This window comes from Haliotis rufescens, unplaced genomic scaffold (assembly GCF_023055435.1).
Source record: "Haliotis rufescens isolate VD_foot unplaced genomic scaffold, xgHalRufe1.0.p SCAF_18, whole genome shotgun sequence".
Taxonomy (NCBI): domain Eukaryota; kingdom Metazoa; phylum Mollusca; class Gastropoda; order Lepetellida; family Haliotidae; genus Haliotis; species Haliotis rufescens.
Window position 1 is genome coordinate 17185872 of NW_025963868.1, and position 18498 is coordinate 17204369.

Below are 18498 nucleotides of genomic sequence, written 5' to 3' on the forward strand. Positions count from 1 at the left end.
ACAATAATAAAAACTATTATGTACATGACTGTATAATACAATAATAACCACACTAATATGTACATGACTGTATTATACAATAATACAAACTAATATGTACATGACTGTATAATACAATAATACAAACTATATGTACATGACTGTTTAATACAATAATACAAACTAATATGTACATGACTGTATTATACAATAATAAAAACTAATATGTACATGACTGTATAATACAATAATACAAACTAATATGTACATGACTGTATTATACAATAATAAAAACTAATATGTACATGACTGTATAATACAATAATAAAAACTAATATGTACATGACTGTATAATACAATAATACCAACTAATATGTACATGACTGTATAATACAATAATACAAACTAATATGTACATGACTGTATAATACAATAATACAAACTAATATGCACATGATTGTAAACTAATATGCACATGATTGTATAATACAATAATAAAAACTAATATGTACATGACTGTATTATACAATAATACCAACTAATATGCACATGACTGTATAATACAATAAGACAAACTAATATGCACATGACTGTATAATACAATAATACAAACTAATATGTACATGACTGTATTATACAATAACAAAAACTAATATGTACATGACTGTATAATACAATAAAAAAAACTAATATGTACATGACTGTATAATACAATAATACCAACTAATATGTACATGACAGTATAATACAATAATACAAACTATATGCACATGACTGTATAATACAATAATACAAACTATATGTACATGACTGTGTTATACAATAAGACAAACTAATATGTACATGACTGTATAATACAATAATACAAACTAATATGTACATGACTGTATAATACAATAATACAAACTATATGCACATGACTGTATAATACAATAATACAGACTAATATGTACATGACTGTGTTATACAATAAGACAAACTAATATGTACATGACTGTATAATACAATAATACAAACTAATATGTACATGACTGTGTTATACAATAAGACAAACTAATATGTACATGACTGTATTATACAATAATACAAACTAATATGTACATGACTGTATAATACAATAATACAAACTATATGTACATGACTGTTTAATACAATAATACAAACTAATATGAACATGACTGTATAATACAATAATACAAACTAATATGTTCATAACTGTATGATACAATAATACAAACTAATATGTACATGACTGTATAATACAATAATACAAACTAATATGTACATGACTGTATGATTCAATAATACAAACTAATATGTACATGCCTGTATAATACAATAATACAAACTAATATGTACATGCCTGTATAATACAATAATACAAACTAATATGTACATGCCTGTATAATACAATAATACAAACTAATATGTACATGACTGTTTAATACAATAATACAGACTAATATGTACATGACTGTTTAATGCAATAATACAAACTAATATGTACATGTCTGTATAATACAATAATACAAACTATATGTACATGACTGTGTAATACAATAATACAAACTATATGTACATGACTGTGTAATACAATAATACAAACTATATGTACATGACTGTGTAATACAATAATACAAACTAATATGTACATGACTGTATGATACAGTAATACAAACTAATATGTACATGACTGTTTAATACAATAATACAGACTAATATGTACATGACTGTTTAATACAATAATGCAGACTAATATGTACATGACTGTTTAATGCAATAATACAAACTAATATGTACATGATTGTATAATACAATAATACAAACTATATGTACATGACTGTGTAATACAATAATACAAACTAATATATACATGACTGTATAATACAATAATACAAACTACATGTACATGACTGTGTAATACAAACTAATATGTACATGACTGTGTAATACAATAATACAAACTAATATATACATGACTGTATAATACAATAATACAAACTACATGTACATGACTGTGTAATACAAACTAATATGTACATGACTGTGTAATACAATAATACAAACTAATATGTACATCACTGTATAATACAATAATACAAAATATATGTACATGACTGTATAATACAATAAAACAAACTAATATGTACATGACTGTATAATACAATAATACAAACTATATGTACATGACTGTATAATACAATAATACAAACTAATATGTACATGACTGTGTAATACAATAATACAAACTAATATGTACATGACTGTATGATATAATAATACAAACTAATATGTACATGAATGTATAATACAAACTAATATGTACATGACTGTGTAATACAAAAATACAAACTATATGTACATGACTGTGTAATACAATAATACAAACTAATATGTACATGACTGTGTAATACAATAATACAAACTATATGTACATGACTGTGTAATACAATAATACAAATAATATGTACATGTCTGTATAATACAATAATACAAACTATATGTACATGACTGTATAATACAATAATACAAACTAATATGTACATGACTGTTTAATACAATAATACAAACTATATGTACATGAATGTATAATACAATAATACAAACTATATGTACATGACTGTGTAATACAATAATACAAACTAATATGTACATGTCTGTATAATACAATAATACAAACTATATGTACATGACTGTGTAATACAATAATACAAACTAATATGTACATGTCTGTATAATACAATAATACGAACTATATGTACATGACTGTGTAATACAATAATACAAACTAATATGTACATATCTGTATAATACAATAATACAAACTATATGTACATGACTGTGTAATACAATAATACAAACTAATATGTACATGACTGTGTAATACAATAATACAAACTATATGTTCATGACTGTAATACAATAATACAAACTAATATGTACATGTCTGTATAATACAATAATACAAACTATATGTACATGACTGTGTAATACAATAATACAAACTATATGCACATGACTGTATAATACAATAATACAAACTATATGTGCATGACTGTGTAATACAATAATACAAACTATATGTACATGACTGTGTAATACAATAATACAAACTATATGTACATGACTGTGTAATACAATCATACAAACTAATATGTACATGACTGTATGATACAATAATACAAACTAATATGTACATGACTGTTTAATACAATAATACAGACTAATATGTACATGACTGTTTAATACAATAATGCAGACTAATATGTACATGACTGTTTAATGCAATAATACAAACTAATATGTACATGACTGTTTAATACAATAATACAGACTAATATGTACATGACTGTATAATACAATAATACAAACTTATATGTACATGACTGTTTAATACAATAATACAGACTAATATGTACATGATTGTATAATACAATAATACAAACTATATGTACATGACTGTGTAATACAATAATACAAACTACATGTACATGACTGTGTAATACAAACTAATATGTACATGACTGTAATACAATAATACAAACTAATATGTACATCACTGTATAATACAATAATACAAAATATATGTACATGACTGTATAATACAATAAAACAAACTAATATGTACATGACTGTATAATACAATAATACAAACTATATGTACATGACTGTGTAATACAATAATACAAACTAATATGTACATGACTGTGTAATACAATAATACAAACTAATATGTACATGACTGTATGATATAATAATACAAACTAATATGTACATGAATGTATAATACAAACTAATATGTACATGACTGTGTAATACAATAATACAAACTAATATGTACATGACTGTTTAATACAATAATACAAACTATATGTACATGAATGTATAATACAATAATACAAACTATATGTACATGACTGTGTAATACAATAATACAAACTATATGTACATGACTGTGTAATACAATAATACAAACTAATATGTACATGTCTGTATAATACAATAATACAAACTATATGTACATGACTGTATAATACAATAATACAAACTAATATGTACATGACTGTTTAATACAATAATACAAACTATATGTACATGAATGTATAATACAATAATACAAACTATATGTACATGACTGTGTAATACAATAATACAAACTAATATGTACATGTCTGTATAATACAATAATACAAACTATATGTACATGACTGTGTAATACAATAATACAAACTAATATGTACATGTCTGTATAATACAATAATACGAACTATATGTACATGCCTGTGTAATACAATAATACAAACTAATATGTACATGACTGTTTAATACAATAATACAGACTAATATGTACATGACTGTATAATACAATAATACAAACTTATATGTACATGACTGTTTAATACAATAATACAGACTAATATGTACATGACTGTATAATACAATAATACAAACTATATGTACATGACTGTGTAATACAATAATACAAACTTCATGTACATGACTGTGTAATACAAACTAATATGTACATGACTGTAATACAATAATACAAACTAATATGTACATCACTGTATAATACAATAATACAAAATATATGTACATGACTGTATAATACAATAAAACAAACTAATATGTACATGACTGTATAATACAATAATACAAACTATATGTACATGACTGTGTAATACAATAATACAAACTAATATGTACATGACTGTGTAATACAATAATACAAACTAATATGTACATGACTGTATGATATAATAATACAAACTAATATGTACATGAATGTATAATACAAACTAATATGTACATGACTGTTTAATACAATAATACAAACTATATGTACATGAATGTATAATACAATAATACAAACTATATGTACATGACTGTGTAATACAATAATACAAACTATATGTACATGACTGTGTAATACAATAATACAAACGAATATGTACATGTCTGTATAATACAATAATACAAACTATATGTACATGACTGTATAATACAATAATACAAACTAATATGTACATGTCTGTATAATACAATAATACAAACTATATGTACATGACTGTATAATACAATAATACAAACTAATATGTACATGACTGTTTAATACAATAATACAAACTATATGTACATGAATGTATAATACAATAATACAAACTATATGTACATGACTGTGTAATACAATAATACAAACTAATATGTACATGTCTGTATAATACAATAATACAAACTATATGTACATGACTGTGTAATACAATAATACAAACTAATATGTACATGTCTGTATAATACAATAATACGAACTATATGTACATGCCTGTGTAATACAATAATACAAACTAATATGTACATGACTGTTTAATACAATAATACAGACTAATATGTACATGACTGTATAATACAATAATACAAACTTATATGTACATGACTGTTTAATACAATAATACAGACTAATATGTACATGACTGTATAATACAATAATACAAACTATATGTACATGACTGTGTAATACAATAATACAAACTTCATGTACATGACTGTGTAATACAAACTAATATGTACATGACTGTAATACAATAATACAAACTAATATGTACATCACTGTATAATACAATAATACAAAATATATGTACATGACTGTATAATACAATAAAACAAACTAATATGTACATGACTGTATAATACAATAATACAAACTATATGTACATGACTGTGTAATACAATAATACAAACTAATATGTACATGACTGTGTAATACAATAATACAAACTAATATGTACATGACTGTATGATATAATAATACAAACTAATATGTACATGAATGTATAATACAAACTAATATGTACATGACTGTTTAATACAATAATACAAACTATATGTACATGAATGTATAATACAATAATACAAACTATATGTACATGACTGTGTAATACAATAATACAAACTATATGTACATGACTGTGTAATACAATAATACAAACGAATATGTACATGTCTGTATAATACAATAATACAAACTATATGTACATGACTGTATAATACAATAATACAAACTAATATGTACATGACTGTTTAATACAATAATACAAACTATATGTACATGAATGTATAATACAATAATACAAACTATATGTACATGACTGTGTAATACAATAATACAAACTAATATGTACATGTCTGTATAATACAATAATACAAACTATATGTACATGACTGTGTAATACAATAATACAAACTAATATGTACATGTCTATATAATACAATAATACAAACTATATGTACATGCCTGTGTAATACAATAATACAAACTAATATGTACATATCTGTGTAATACAATAATACAAACTATATGTACATGACTGTGTAATACAATAATACAAACTAATATGTACATGACTGTGTAATACAATAATACAAACTATATGTACATGACTGTGTAATACAATAATACAAACTAATATGTACATGTCTGTATAATACAATAATACAAACTATCTGTACATGACTGTGTAATACAATAATACAAACTAATATGTACATGTCTGTATAATACAATAATACAAACTATATGTACATGACTGTGTAATACAATAATACAAACTATATGTACATGACTGTGTAATACAATAATACAAACTATATGTACATGACTGTGTAATACAATAATACAAACTTATATGTACATGACTGTGTAATTCAATAAGATGCATCTGCCACATTACATAAACCTTCTTACACTAACCATTCTGAATGGTTAAAATTGTAAAACTTTAACTTATCCTGCATTACTCCTTAAAGGATTTACTGCTGTTTTCTGACAGAGAGACAAACTGTGTGAGATCCAGCAGCTGTAGAAAATTTGTTCCAACCAGTAGCGGCAGCACCCTCCAACAGTCGTCACGTGACCCAGAAGTCATGACGTCACATCAAAACACATAACTGCTTTGTCACCTCCTCGGACGGACGTACTTTGTATCCCTTGTGGAAATTTAAGCTTATTGTTTCTATGCTTTGCGTGTTTCTGCATTCATCGTATGCTGCTATATTGTTGCCTGTGTATGGTCTGTTACCTTTGAGGTCTTCCCTTTCGTAATTTGTAATGTTTATTGCTCATTTTTGGCTCTAGTCACACTAATTTATGGGCGTTTTCATGTTCCCGCCATTTTGGTTTTTTCCCCGCCATTTCTGCGATGGCCACATACTTTCATGTTTTGCATTTTGAATTCTTTATTTGGCATAGGTAATACACTAAATTTATCTATTTTTTAAGCTTTATTTTTTCACTGCCATTTTGGTAATTGTTTGCTCTCATAAACTTGAATCAAATAAAAATTATGATTCCCGTTGTGGCTTAGCCACATCGTTATGTTTTTGCTTAAATTCCAGACATTATGTCTCACCGCACTTGCTGCCGCGGGAACATATCTGGTTGGGGCCTGCCCCTTCTGCCTTGATTCTACGATGCCCTGTACTTTCACAACGCAGTGCCGATGTTGCAGTCCTTTGTCATTGTGCTCCTTCAACTCATATGAGTATCGAGAACACACCTCACTCAACGTGCTCGTCGACACCCTGATAAGGCCTACAACTCGGAGACTCCCTTCCTCAGCTCTACCAATGCCCTTTTGCGGTCTCCTACGCCTCCCTTGCCATCAGAAGGAGGAGCCACGGGCTATTCGGCTTGAACGGCCAAGGCTATTTCTTTAGCCTATGGTCCGTCTGCATGGGGACTGTATATCGACAAAGGGTGGTCCTTCCAGGCCCTCTGCTCAGACAAACACCAGGATCCGTTGACAGCGCCACCTCAGTTTCTGGCTGAGTTTCTCCTTTATTTGCGCAGCACACTTTGAAAAGCTCTACTCTCTCTTCTTCTGTGATTGCTGTCTCGGTTGATCGGAGAATGATGAAAATCACCTAACTCATTTTGAAGATCAGTTCACACCGCCTGCGTAGGATCTGTACATCGCAGTCAGAGGTCAGACTGAATACTATTTCCTAGTGGCTCCGGGCGGTCATCCTCCAAGCTTATAAAGCCGCTGGATTGGGCTCCCCCCTCAAGGCTAACAACCCACACGAGATCAGGGCGGTCACATCTACCATGGCTCTTCACAGTAACTGCTCCTTCAAAGTCGATCATGGAAGGCTGTTATTGGTGATCTCACGCTGTCTTCGCCAGCCATTACCTCCGTGATGAGGCCAAGAAAGATGTCGCCAGCCTTCAGAGTTTTGGCTCCCTGGCTCACCAATTGTCGACGCCACTGATTGTCTGATACCCTGACCTCGACCAGACTAGAGGGCTCTACTGCGTTCCTCTTTGGTCAATGTTTTTGTCATATATTCGTGTTTTCCTATTTGCGTCGACTCTCATTTCCTGATGACAGGAATGGTCATAGATGTTGATGCCGATGCTGACGCCAACGACTCTCCGATACCCTGAGCGGAACCCATCGACCACTCTGGTGTTTATTACCCCAGACTAGAGGGCTCTCCTGCGTTCAGCATTCGCTCTCGGGAATGGTCGTAGATGTTGACGCCGACGCCAACGCCGACGCCAACGCCAACGCCGACGGTTCTTCGATACCCCGAGTGGGGCCCGTCAAACTCTCTTATGTTTATCACCCCAGATTAGAGGGCTCTTCTGCGTTCTGCATTCGCTCTTAGGTAAGTTCTAGGTTTTGGCTACCCGCCTCATTCTATTTCTGTCACCTATTCGGGTTTTTTCCTTTTTGCATCGACTCCCGTTTCCTGATGACAGAAATGGTTACAGGTGTTCAGGTCATCACTTGTATGAGGTGCGGTTTCACTGGACCTTGACGAGGGTTTAACTTTAATATGGATCACAGCTGAAGGTATGCCCACAGGCCATGCCATCTGATAAAGATGCATTAAGGAGTAAGGCAGGATAGGGATACAAATGTAAAAAAATATTTAGATTATACTAATGTGATGAAACTATATATGTTTGATCTCTTGGCAGATAATGACCAAGATTGAAGGATAAGGTCATTTGGTCGGACTGCTTATAAGTTTATTAGGGTAGCTACAGGCACAGGACTATTTCTCCAACTGAAAGTGATGTTATTGAACCAGAAGTGCAGAGAACTTTGTTATTTAGGTAGCTTTTAGCACATGACTCTTTGTTCAAAGTTGTACTGCATTGGACATGAATGACTGAATCAGATGTGTTGTGACTCACTCTCTACAGTAGTGTTTATGTCATTACTTACAGTGCTTATGACTTTGTTACTATAGATGCTAGAGGCACGGTGGGGATTGGCCTGCTTCTGTTTTTGCAAGTAATGTAAACATCTTTCATGTGAGTTGCAGGCATGGAACTTTCTGATTTATAGTTGCACTGCATATGACAACACCATCCAGATGGAACTTCCTTATTAGGCAACGACATGCATAGGACTTAAAGTGATGTGGGCCTTGAAAAATGTCAGTGAAGGGTCAAACAAGTACTTGCAAGAACTTTTCTTTTCTTACCTCGTGAATTAAAGGGTTGTTTTTTTATCTTGTGAATTAATAGTTACTCTGGACAGTGGTTGTCAATGAGATATATTTGACAACTATCAAATATTGTGGGATAAAACATCAGTATGTTAACCTTGACATGTTCCAGGTGCACAGATAATAGACATGATGTTACTGGTGGTGGACGTTGTGAAAGGAATGCAGACTCAAACAGCAGAGTGCCTTGTCATCGGAGAGATACTCTGCCACAAAATGATTGTTGTGATAAACAAGATGGATCTTTTACCAAGCGAAAAAAGATCTGCTAGTTTTGAGAAGGTAGGACCTAATTGATTGATTTTTCAACTTATCATGCATTACTCTTTAATTCATTTACTGATTGTTTTGACAGAATCAAGAAGTTTATCAGGTCCCGCTGAAGAAGTAGTAGTTTCAACTAGTTGTGTGGCTAATCCCATCACACATCGCTCACATGACCACGGAAATGATGATGTCACATGACCATCACATTACTGCTGTCACACAGACTGAACAGTCCTGTTTGAGTTCTCAAGCTACAATCCATTGACATCCTTTGCGTGTTATTCAGCACTATTTGTTTTTTGTGATTTATGTCTTACCTACTATTTTTTGCAATTGTGGTATCATGGCAAGTATCAGGTGTGTTGTGGTTCCAATTACCCATTTAAGTTCATCTTCTGTGGGCTGGAAGCCCCAACCAGCATCTACCTCTCTAAGATCGGCCTCCCCTTCGTCTCTTCTATCTACATTGACATCTCACCTGTACAGGTGCTGGTGAATACTTCAGGGACAACAGTATTCCAGACGCTGATGACCACACTGAAGGCTACGCTGATCAACACGTCTGTGGCACGCACTCGGGATGACCTCGCAGACAGAAGTTAGCCATAACACGATATCCTTGTGGTTACGTGCTCTTTTTCCACAGGCATATGAGACCGCTGGATTGGATCCCCCCAGGGCAACCCTCACGAGATCAGAACAGTTGCTGGACATGCAATCGGCTTTCGAACAGGGGAAGCCCTCAAGCACTTTCCCTGTCGAATTGCTGAGCAATTCCATGGAGAGGACGATATTACTCTCATAGAATTTCTTTCATGTGGCTTCTGGTAGACATGATCTGTACCCTAACTTGAAGATCATCAAAAATTTGTGACTGACTCGCCGTATGACAGAATCGTCATATGCTACAGGGTACCCACCTCTCGGGGGTCGTCATTTACAGGGCAGGACCAGACGTCACAAATATCTTGGAGATCAATCTGCTCCTGCACCGGCCTACGATTGCTAAAAACAGCCCAGGATGTGATGAGCTGAGGTCGACTACACTTGCTTCTGATGCAGCAGTTCCTGGCCCCTCACATGACATCAGGACCCATCCGTTGCTCTACCCCCTCAAGTGGAGCTGTTTCGTGAAAAATTGTGTACTTTGTGATAAGAGCATGCAACTTGGCACAGTTGTGGGTAATGACATTCTCTATATCTTCAAATATGGGTCCACCTAAACAAATCTAATATGGCCACCAAATCCAATACCCAGTAGGGATGAGTACAGTTTCAGGTCAACAGCAAGAAGCAAACAAGGAAAAAGAGTCACATGCTGCATTCAACCAAACAGCAAAATTCTTCACACATGCATTTCTGAGAATTGATGAGAACAAGACAACTGTATTTTAGTTATTGGCTTAACAAGTTTTTTCATAAGCATGTTGGGATAAACAAAGTATACGCACTTTCAGCAAACAGGTTCTATATAACAAAGGGTCAGTTGTCAATGATCTGCATCCATGTTCAGATTAAGAAACTGACACACAACCCTTATTGCACGTCTGAGTTTGATTCGAACAGTTGATACTGATGTCATTGTCCTGGCCATTGCATTGTTTCACAGAATAGATGTGTCTCACACCAACACACACATACACACACACAATCATGGTTGTACGCATTGTGATTACACCTTCTGCTTCATTGCAGATTTAGGCCCCCTTGGACTCAGTACCACAGTGACAAGTGTGGCTAGGATCCCCATCCTTTGTGTCTGGACTGCACCAATATATGTTTGACAGCTTCAAAATGTAGCTTTTGCATACCTCTTTAACTGAGAGCGGATGGGCAATATCGGTAGCAAAGGCTATGAGCCTTGGTGGACCACACTACCACAAGCTTCTAAGTCATGCCAAGAGCTTCTCAGATGGAGATGTAAGTCTGAGAGGATAAGCTGAGCAGTGTGTGACTGTTGTGGCACATTTGATTGGTACACCACTTTTCAAATGTGGTGACAAATGTGATGACATTAAATTGCCCCTAACCAACCAAAACTATTAGCCATTTTCAGCATATTTTGATAAATTTAAATTTTGTTCTTTAAATATTCCGTTGTCATTGCCATATGAGTATACAATATTGGTATAGTTAATAGGCTTTTATGAAGTATGTTTTATAGATATGCTGAAATTGTGAGAAAGTTTATATTTGATATTTTCTACCTGTTCTGGTCCTGGATGTCGGAATGTTCTGGCAGACGATATATCTGGGCAAGGCAGGGTAGCTACCTGGAATGGAAGCTTCCTTCTGAGGTTTTTATACCCCCGACAAAATGTCAGGGGTATATAGTTATACCAAGGTTCCGTCCGTCCGTCCGTCTGTCCATCTGTCTGTCCGTCCGTCCGAAAACTTTGTCCGTGCGATTTCTCTTAAACTATTCAGTGGATTCATCTCAACCTTAGTACATATAATCTGTGTCATATAAAGGGGTGCAGTCAAAAGAAAATAAATTGTTTTTATTAATTTTCCATTTTTTTATGAATTTTTCAAACCTTAACCCTATCCTAGCTATTTAATTTGTGACTACTGACACACTAGGCGGGTCAGGGGTATTAGTGAGCCACGCTCACTTTTGCAATTGTTATCTTGTGTGTCAGGGCCTAGGTCATCTCAACAGTGACCTCGTCACAACTTGTCAGAACTACCAGATCACACCTTCCGTCTCCTGATCCAAGAGTCGCAAGCTTGGGGACACATTCAGCATCCTGTGGGAAGGGCAAAGAGCTATTCCGCCCCCAGTACTTCTTCCCAGGGCGATGCAGAAGATCAGGGCAACCAAGAGCCTCGCTCTGATTGTGATCGCACCTTGGTGACCAGCGAGAGGGTGGTTCATAGATCTCTGAAGTCTTGCAGGAAGTAATCCACTACCTCTACCGGGGTTTTCCATCTTACTTATCCATCTGAACAGCCGGCTACCACATCCAATGCCAAGCAGGTTTCATCTGCACACCTGACTCATCTTAAGGGAGCTGTAGACTTTGTGTGGTGCTCGGAAATGGCTTTTATATTCCCGTATCTGTGACCTCCATGCCCAAAGCTAACTGCAACACTATATCATTATGGTTGTGAGCTGTCATCCTTCAGGCTCATGAAATTTAAGTGGTTGCATTGACGATGGCTCTACACAGTATTTGATCCCCTTGGAGCCATCATGGATGAATGTTTTTGTAAGGTCAGACACTGTCTTCGCAAGCCACTACCTGTGGGATGTGATCTTGGAAGATGTTCAAAGTGTTCATAGTTTTAGATCTCTGGTCAGAACCCAGCAGGTCACCAGTCCTTGTCGCCATTAAAATGCTCCTCTCCAGAGACTCGTGCAGTGTTCGCACGCCAGACACAGCACGTGGACAGGATTGGTCGAAGTAGTTTAAGATCTGAAGAAGTGATGCGCTCAACGACTGCTGTGATCCATTAGAGAGTTTCTGTCACTGAGGACCGTATTTGAAGGTATGCCCCCTGCCATACGGTCCGATAAAGATGCATTAAGAAGTAATGCAGGATAAGTTATATATGCTAGATATATATTTTATTTTTGTATACTTATCCTGCATTACTTCGTCTAAAGTGGCCCACTTGTCACAAAAATGCCTCCCAGTGACGTCTTCAGATGTTACGAGCTAGCAGTAATGTCATGGTCTGTGACATAATCACTTCTGTAGTCATGTGGACGCTGTGTGATGGTATTAGCCACACATCTTCTTCTTCAGCTGGACCTCATCGTACGGAAACATATCAACTGCTGTCATTGTTGTCGCTATGTTTTCCATGCAAAGGATATATTTCAAAATATATATTTACACATGTATTTCTTAACATTGTGAACCCTACAACTAAGATTTGTTGGTGCCCTAAAGCATATCATTTGAAAGTGGACACATTTTGTCTTTGTCCAAGTGAGCAAAATGGTGTAAATGTATTATCTGCATAAGTGCAGATTATGATTTTCAATAACAGCCACTAACTTGCAATGAACGTCCTTGGTTACAGAGGTGTATGAAAAGGATATATGTTAAAAATTAGTTTAGTGCCATAAACAAAACTGGGGCGTTTGCAAATTTCTGATTTTGACTCCAGAAATGCAACAAATCTGAATTTTTCTGAAATAATTACACCACAACTCTTAATTTTCACATCCTTACAGACGAATATCTTCCTATTATCGCTCCTGAAATAAATATTTTTACATTCATCAGGATTTCCCCTTTTGCTTGGTACCAAATTTTTTTAAGTATGATCATTAGTTATTTCATTTATGATTTTTGGCGCAAACCCATATTTATGTCATATATCTATAATTATACCATATAGCAGATGACATAATGTACATTTTATCTATGATTATGGTCTGAATATCTCTATTATTTACTACATATTTTTATGCCTAATCCTCTTAGTCATTACCCTACTTCTTCCCCAGGGAAACTCTAAACAAACTACATCAAATAAATCAACCTACATACTTACTATTCTACTTACATAACAACCTATTCTTCAATTAAAGATAGAGGCGTCTTGTTAATCTAGTGTCTGTGTGACACAGTGACTCAGTGACATACTGAGTGGACTTACTTGTAAGGAAACCCAAACTCTGAAGACACTGAATGCTACAGTACCAGGTCCTTAAAAAACACTAGGCATCCACAAGTCAAATTATACTTATATTATCACAAAATTCAAACACACATCACTCAATACTCATTTCTGGTTACTCGTTGCCTTTGAATCTTTGTTAAATACTGCAATACTAATTATAATAGTCTCACACCATTATCAATAAAGATTATTTTGTCATCTACATGATAGTAAACTCGCCTAAATTACTGTAACATTCAATTTTATTGGTTTCTAATGATGCTTCCTTGCCGAAATCTGCATCAAGATTTGTGATTGGTCAAATTTGAGCACGTGACCTAAGGCAACCAATCAAATTACAGCAATGGTACCGTCCTTGTGTATGATGAATTTAAGATTTTGTCAAAAAGTTTTTTTAAAACGAGCTGTATTGTCCGTGCGGAGAAATCGAGGCGCCAAAAGCTGAGATGTCATTTGACTCACATTACACGCGATTGCACGAAGAGATAAAAATAATAACTTAGATGTAAGTTTGACAACTTTTAGATAAAATTTTGTTGATTTTTTTTTTTACTTTGTAAAATATATTTAAAGATTTCATTGACATGTTTTTTATTTTGCTCTTTGACATGTTTGATGTGGACCCAATAAGATTGCGGGAAATAGATCTAGTAAATAATCTTTTAATCTTTCGATAAAAAATAATTAATTGAAATAAAATACGTATTTCAGACATTGTGAAACGTGACAGATGTAATAAATGAATGATATGACAGGTAGGTTCATAAAAGTTAAACACTATTTTGACGTGACTACAGCTTGGCCAGTCTTCTGGCCTGCGGTGTCTGGGGACTCGGTGTTAAAAGAGTTCAGTCATGTTGATCATCGTTTTCGCACATACTTATAAAAATTATTTTTACATACGAGTCATGATTATCAACAGAAATACTCATCAGTCACTTTCATCGATAAATTAAGTGTGCCATAGGGGCACGCAGGTAAGGAATTCACCGTGCCATTACAGTGTTAGGTGTGCCCTCGGCACGATGGCACTAATAATTTCAAACCCTGGACTATTAACTTTGCAGCAGCTAGGGCTGAATACATTCCAGGGAACTGAGGGGGAATATCGTGTGTGTGCACAATGATCCATTGATCAATTTTGTGCCGAGAACTATCACCAAAATAATCTTTGATAATTGGAAATGTGCTGTTGTATACTATGGCACATCTCCAAGTGTACAACAGCACATTTTCAAGTATCAACGGACAAAATCTCTCAGCTAAACCTTCCAATCCAAGCGCCCGGAGGACGCCTACTCCAACACCACCCTTCACTGCTACCCTGACCAGTATACCGTAGATTCAGGACCGGCAGTTCAAGGACTACAAGGAGAATAATCAAATGCTGTCAATATGATATGTCTCTGAACTTATCAATTCATGCTCCTTCGGGATATTTATCTAATACCTACACCATTATCAGTGCTAGTGACGAATGACATCTTCTGAAATTGAAAATATGTTGAGTGTTTGCATTGGTCCTTAAAAGAATGGAGTGCCCAAGGGGGTTTGGGAGTATCCTCCCCAACAAATTATTTTCATAATGCCAGAGCTATAGATAAGCTTTTGCTTATTTTGGTATTTTCCCCAGGAGTTTTATTTTGTTTGGGTATCCACAAAATTTAGAGGGTATTCAAATTTATACCTTCCTGTTTCTTAACATTTGGGTATTTAACTTAAAAACTATTTCGTAGCAATCCCTGTTAATCATTTAAGCTATGTGAATAGTAGTATACTCGTCTGCGTCTGCTTGTAGATTCCTCTCAGTGAAGACATTTTTTAAAATATTTTTATTTCTTTAACCACCAATCAGCAACTTATTAAGATACAACATGTACATTGACTAAACATGATGTGCTTTTCAATTGGCATCTTTCAGTATGTTCCTCACAGAAGCTTTTCCAAATGTCTGTAAGTGAATTTGGCCATAGGCTGATACGAATCGTTTTATCTGACAGTTGTAATATACGCAATTGTTTTATCTGACAGTTGTAATATACGCAATCATTTTATCTGACAGTTGTAATATACGCAATCGTTTTATCTGACAGTTGTAATATACGTAATCATTTTATCTGACAGTTGTAATATACGCAATCATTTAATCTGACAGTTGTAATATACGCAATCGTTTTATGTAATAGTTATGAGATATGCATTTAAGTTTATTTCAATAGCATATTTATTGTTTTTTTTGCAGATTTGGTACGCTAGGATTTGATTTGTCTTGTGTATTTCAGTTTATTTTATGTGTATTTTGCGCAAATAGCGCAGCTTTTCTCGAGCTCTGAATATTGTCCCAGAGTTTTAAGTCCATTCTGAGGACAAATAAATTGTCTGGTTAAAATCTTTAAGTGTTTGTATTCATTGTGTGTAGTTTTTGGTTTTCACTCACATTCCCGAAATCGTATTACATTATAAGTGTATAAGTGTGTGAGATAGAATTTCCTCTTAATACATACACATCTTGTGTGTTAAAATCATGTATAATATAGCTACATTACAGCTATAATCAATTGATTATATCAGTTTAATATTAAGCAATGACAGTTAGGAGTGAAAACAGTGACATTTACAAGTGATCGGCTTAAATTGTCCGGCTATCTAGGCCTACTAGTGCTTCCGGCATAAACACATTGTATAGTTTATTTCGATATTGTTTTATAGTTTAATCCACTAACCTTATATGATATCTTCCAAAATACATATGTAAACAGCTACCTGAACATTTTAATTGTTAAATCCTTTAAAAGTACGTACATCTAAGTTACTGTCACTTCCTAGATTTGGTGTTTAATCTCATTCTTCTTGCTCAAAGTTTTAGCTTGCATTTCTGGTAAGGACATTGACAAAGAAATATTGTTAGAAGGCCTGTGATTCTTATTCTTGAACAGTTCATGATGTTCATGAACAGTTCATAATTTGAAGAACTCACTTTCATAGGGGTTGCTTAACATGACTTTCCTGATTCAACATCTATTTTATCTTGTTTGCATACAACCAAATCAGAAATGAAGCCAGTACAAGACAATTATATCCAGTGTCGGTGAAATCTTATGACTAACGGAGGATCATCATCTCACCATGCTCAAACCTCTACCATTAGTTACTGATGAGTGATTGGCTCATCTATGGAGCTGGTACTGTTTTGCTGAGCCTTACGTTCCTACAAGTCGTATAAAGTAGCGACTTTCAACTTCGTTACATTCAGATTCCATCAGCTCTTCCTTTCCATGGCTACAGTGGCTAGTGTATCGCAAATTCATGTCTAGGACTCGCCAAGTCTCACTCATGCTAATGATTGGAACTCAACTAATGTCAGATCGCTACCTAACTTTATCGCAAAGATTCAGTCAACTTCTCTTAGGCCGTTGGGCCACAGACATTACACCATCCAAGCCTTAGCCCCAACTGTAGACTATGTTGATTAGTTCTCTCAGATATTACCTCATGGCCATATCTGAAATACATAGGAAGAGACTATTCAGCCCCTGCAAGAATATGACAAGATATTACCATAGCCACAGTTGCTGGCTAGTTCAAATCCAGTATTGCAGCAACTTGTCAGCAAGCCCAAGATTTGCAAGGGATCTATACCCCAGGTCCTATGGTGGCCTACGGTGGTGCCCGGTCAAGACGATCTAATCGATAATCAAGATCTTATATTGTGACATCGCGAAGTGCATCAAATCATGCGAGCACCTTTGATTAAAAACATGAAAAGGTTTGGAAAATATCTGTTGACAACGAGTTGGCGGTGCACATGCTTTGCAAATCCTGCAACCGACCAAAATCTGCGCCACAGTTTACGAACCAGATATCGATTTCATTGCGCGATTTTGATTGGACTATGCATAGACTCGTTAGTCCAGCCAAAATGAAACTCCATAATACCAGCCTAGTTCAGCAAGGATGGAAACTGGACTTTTATAGTCAGTTAACTCACTTGCCTCAGGAAGATGTATGGTGGCAGCTCAAACTGTTCTCTACCAATAGTTTTCATCCTTCTATGATAAAAAAATGGGTGGGGTGGGGTGGGGTGTGAGGATCCGA

At 34.3% G+C, this 18498-nt stretch overlaps 1 protein-coding gene across 3 annotated transcripts in view; it reads left to right on the plus strand.

The window, feature by feature from the left end:
- LOC124126066 (selenocysteine-specific elongation factor-like) overlaps positions 1-18498 on the plus strand; it is a 77213-nt gene that overhangs the window by 7448 nt on the left and 51267 nt on the right. For all 3 annotated transcript variants that reach the window (XM_048398302.1, XM_048398303.1, XM_046489491.2), the window contains exon 2: positions 9611-9780. In XM_048398302.1, the coding sequence (XP_048254259.1) occupies positions 9628-9780 (153 nt within the window). In that variant the 5' untranslated portion in view covers positions 9611-9627. The remainder of the gene's footprint in view (positions 1-9610; positions 9781-18498) is intronic.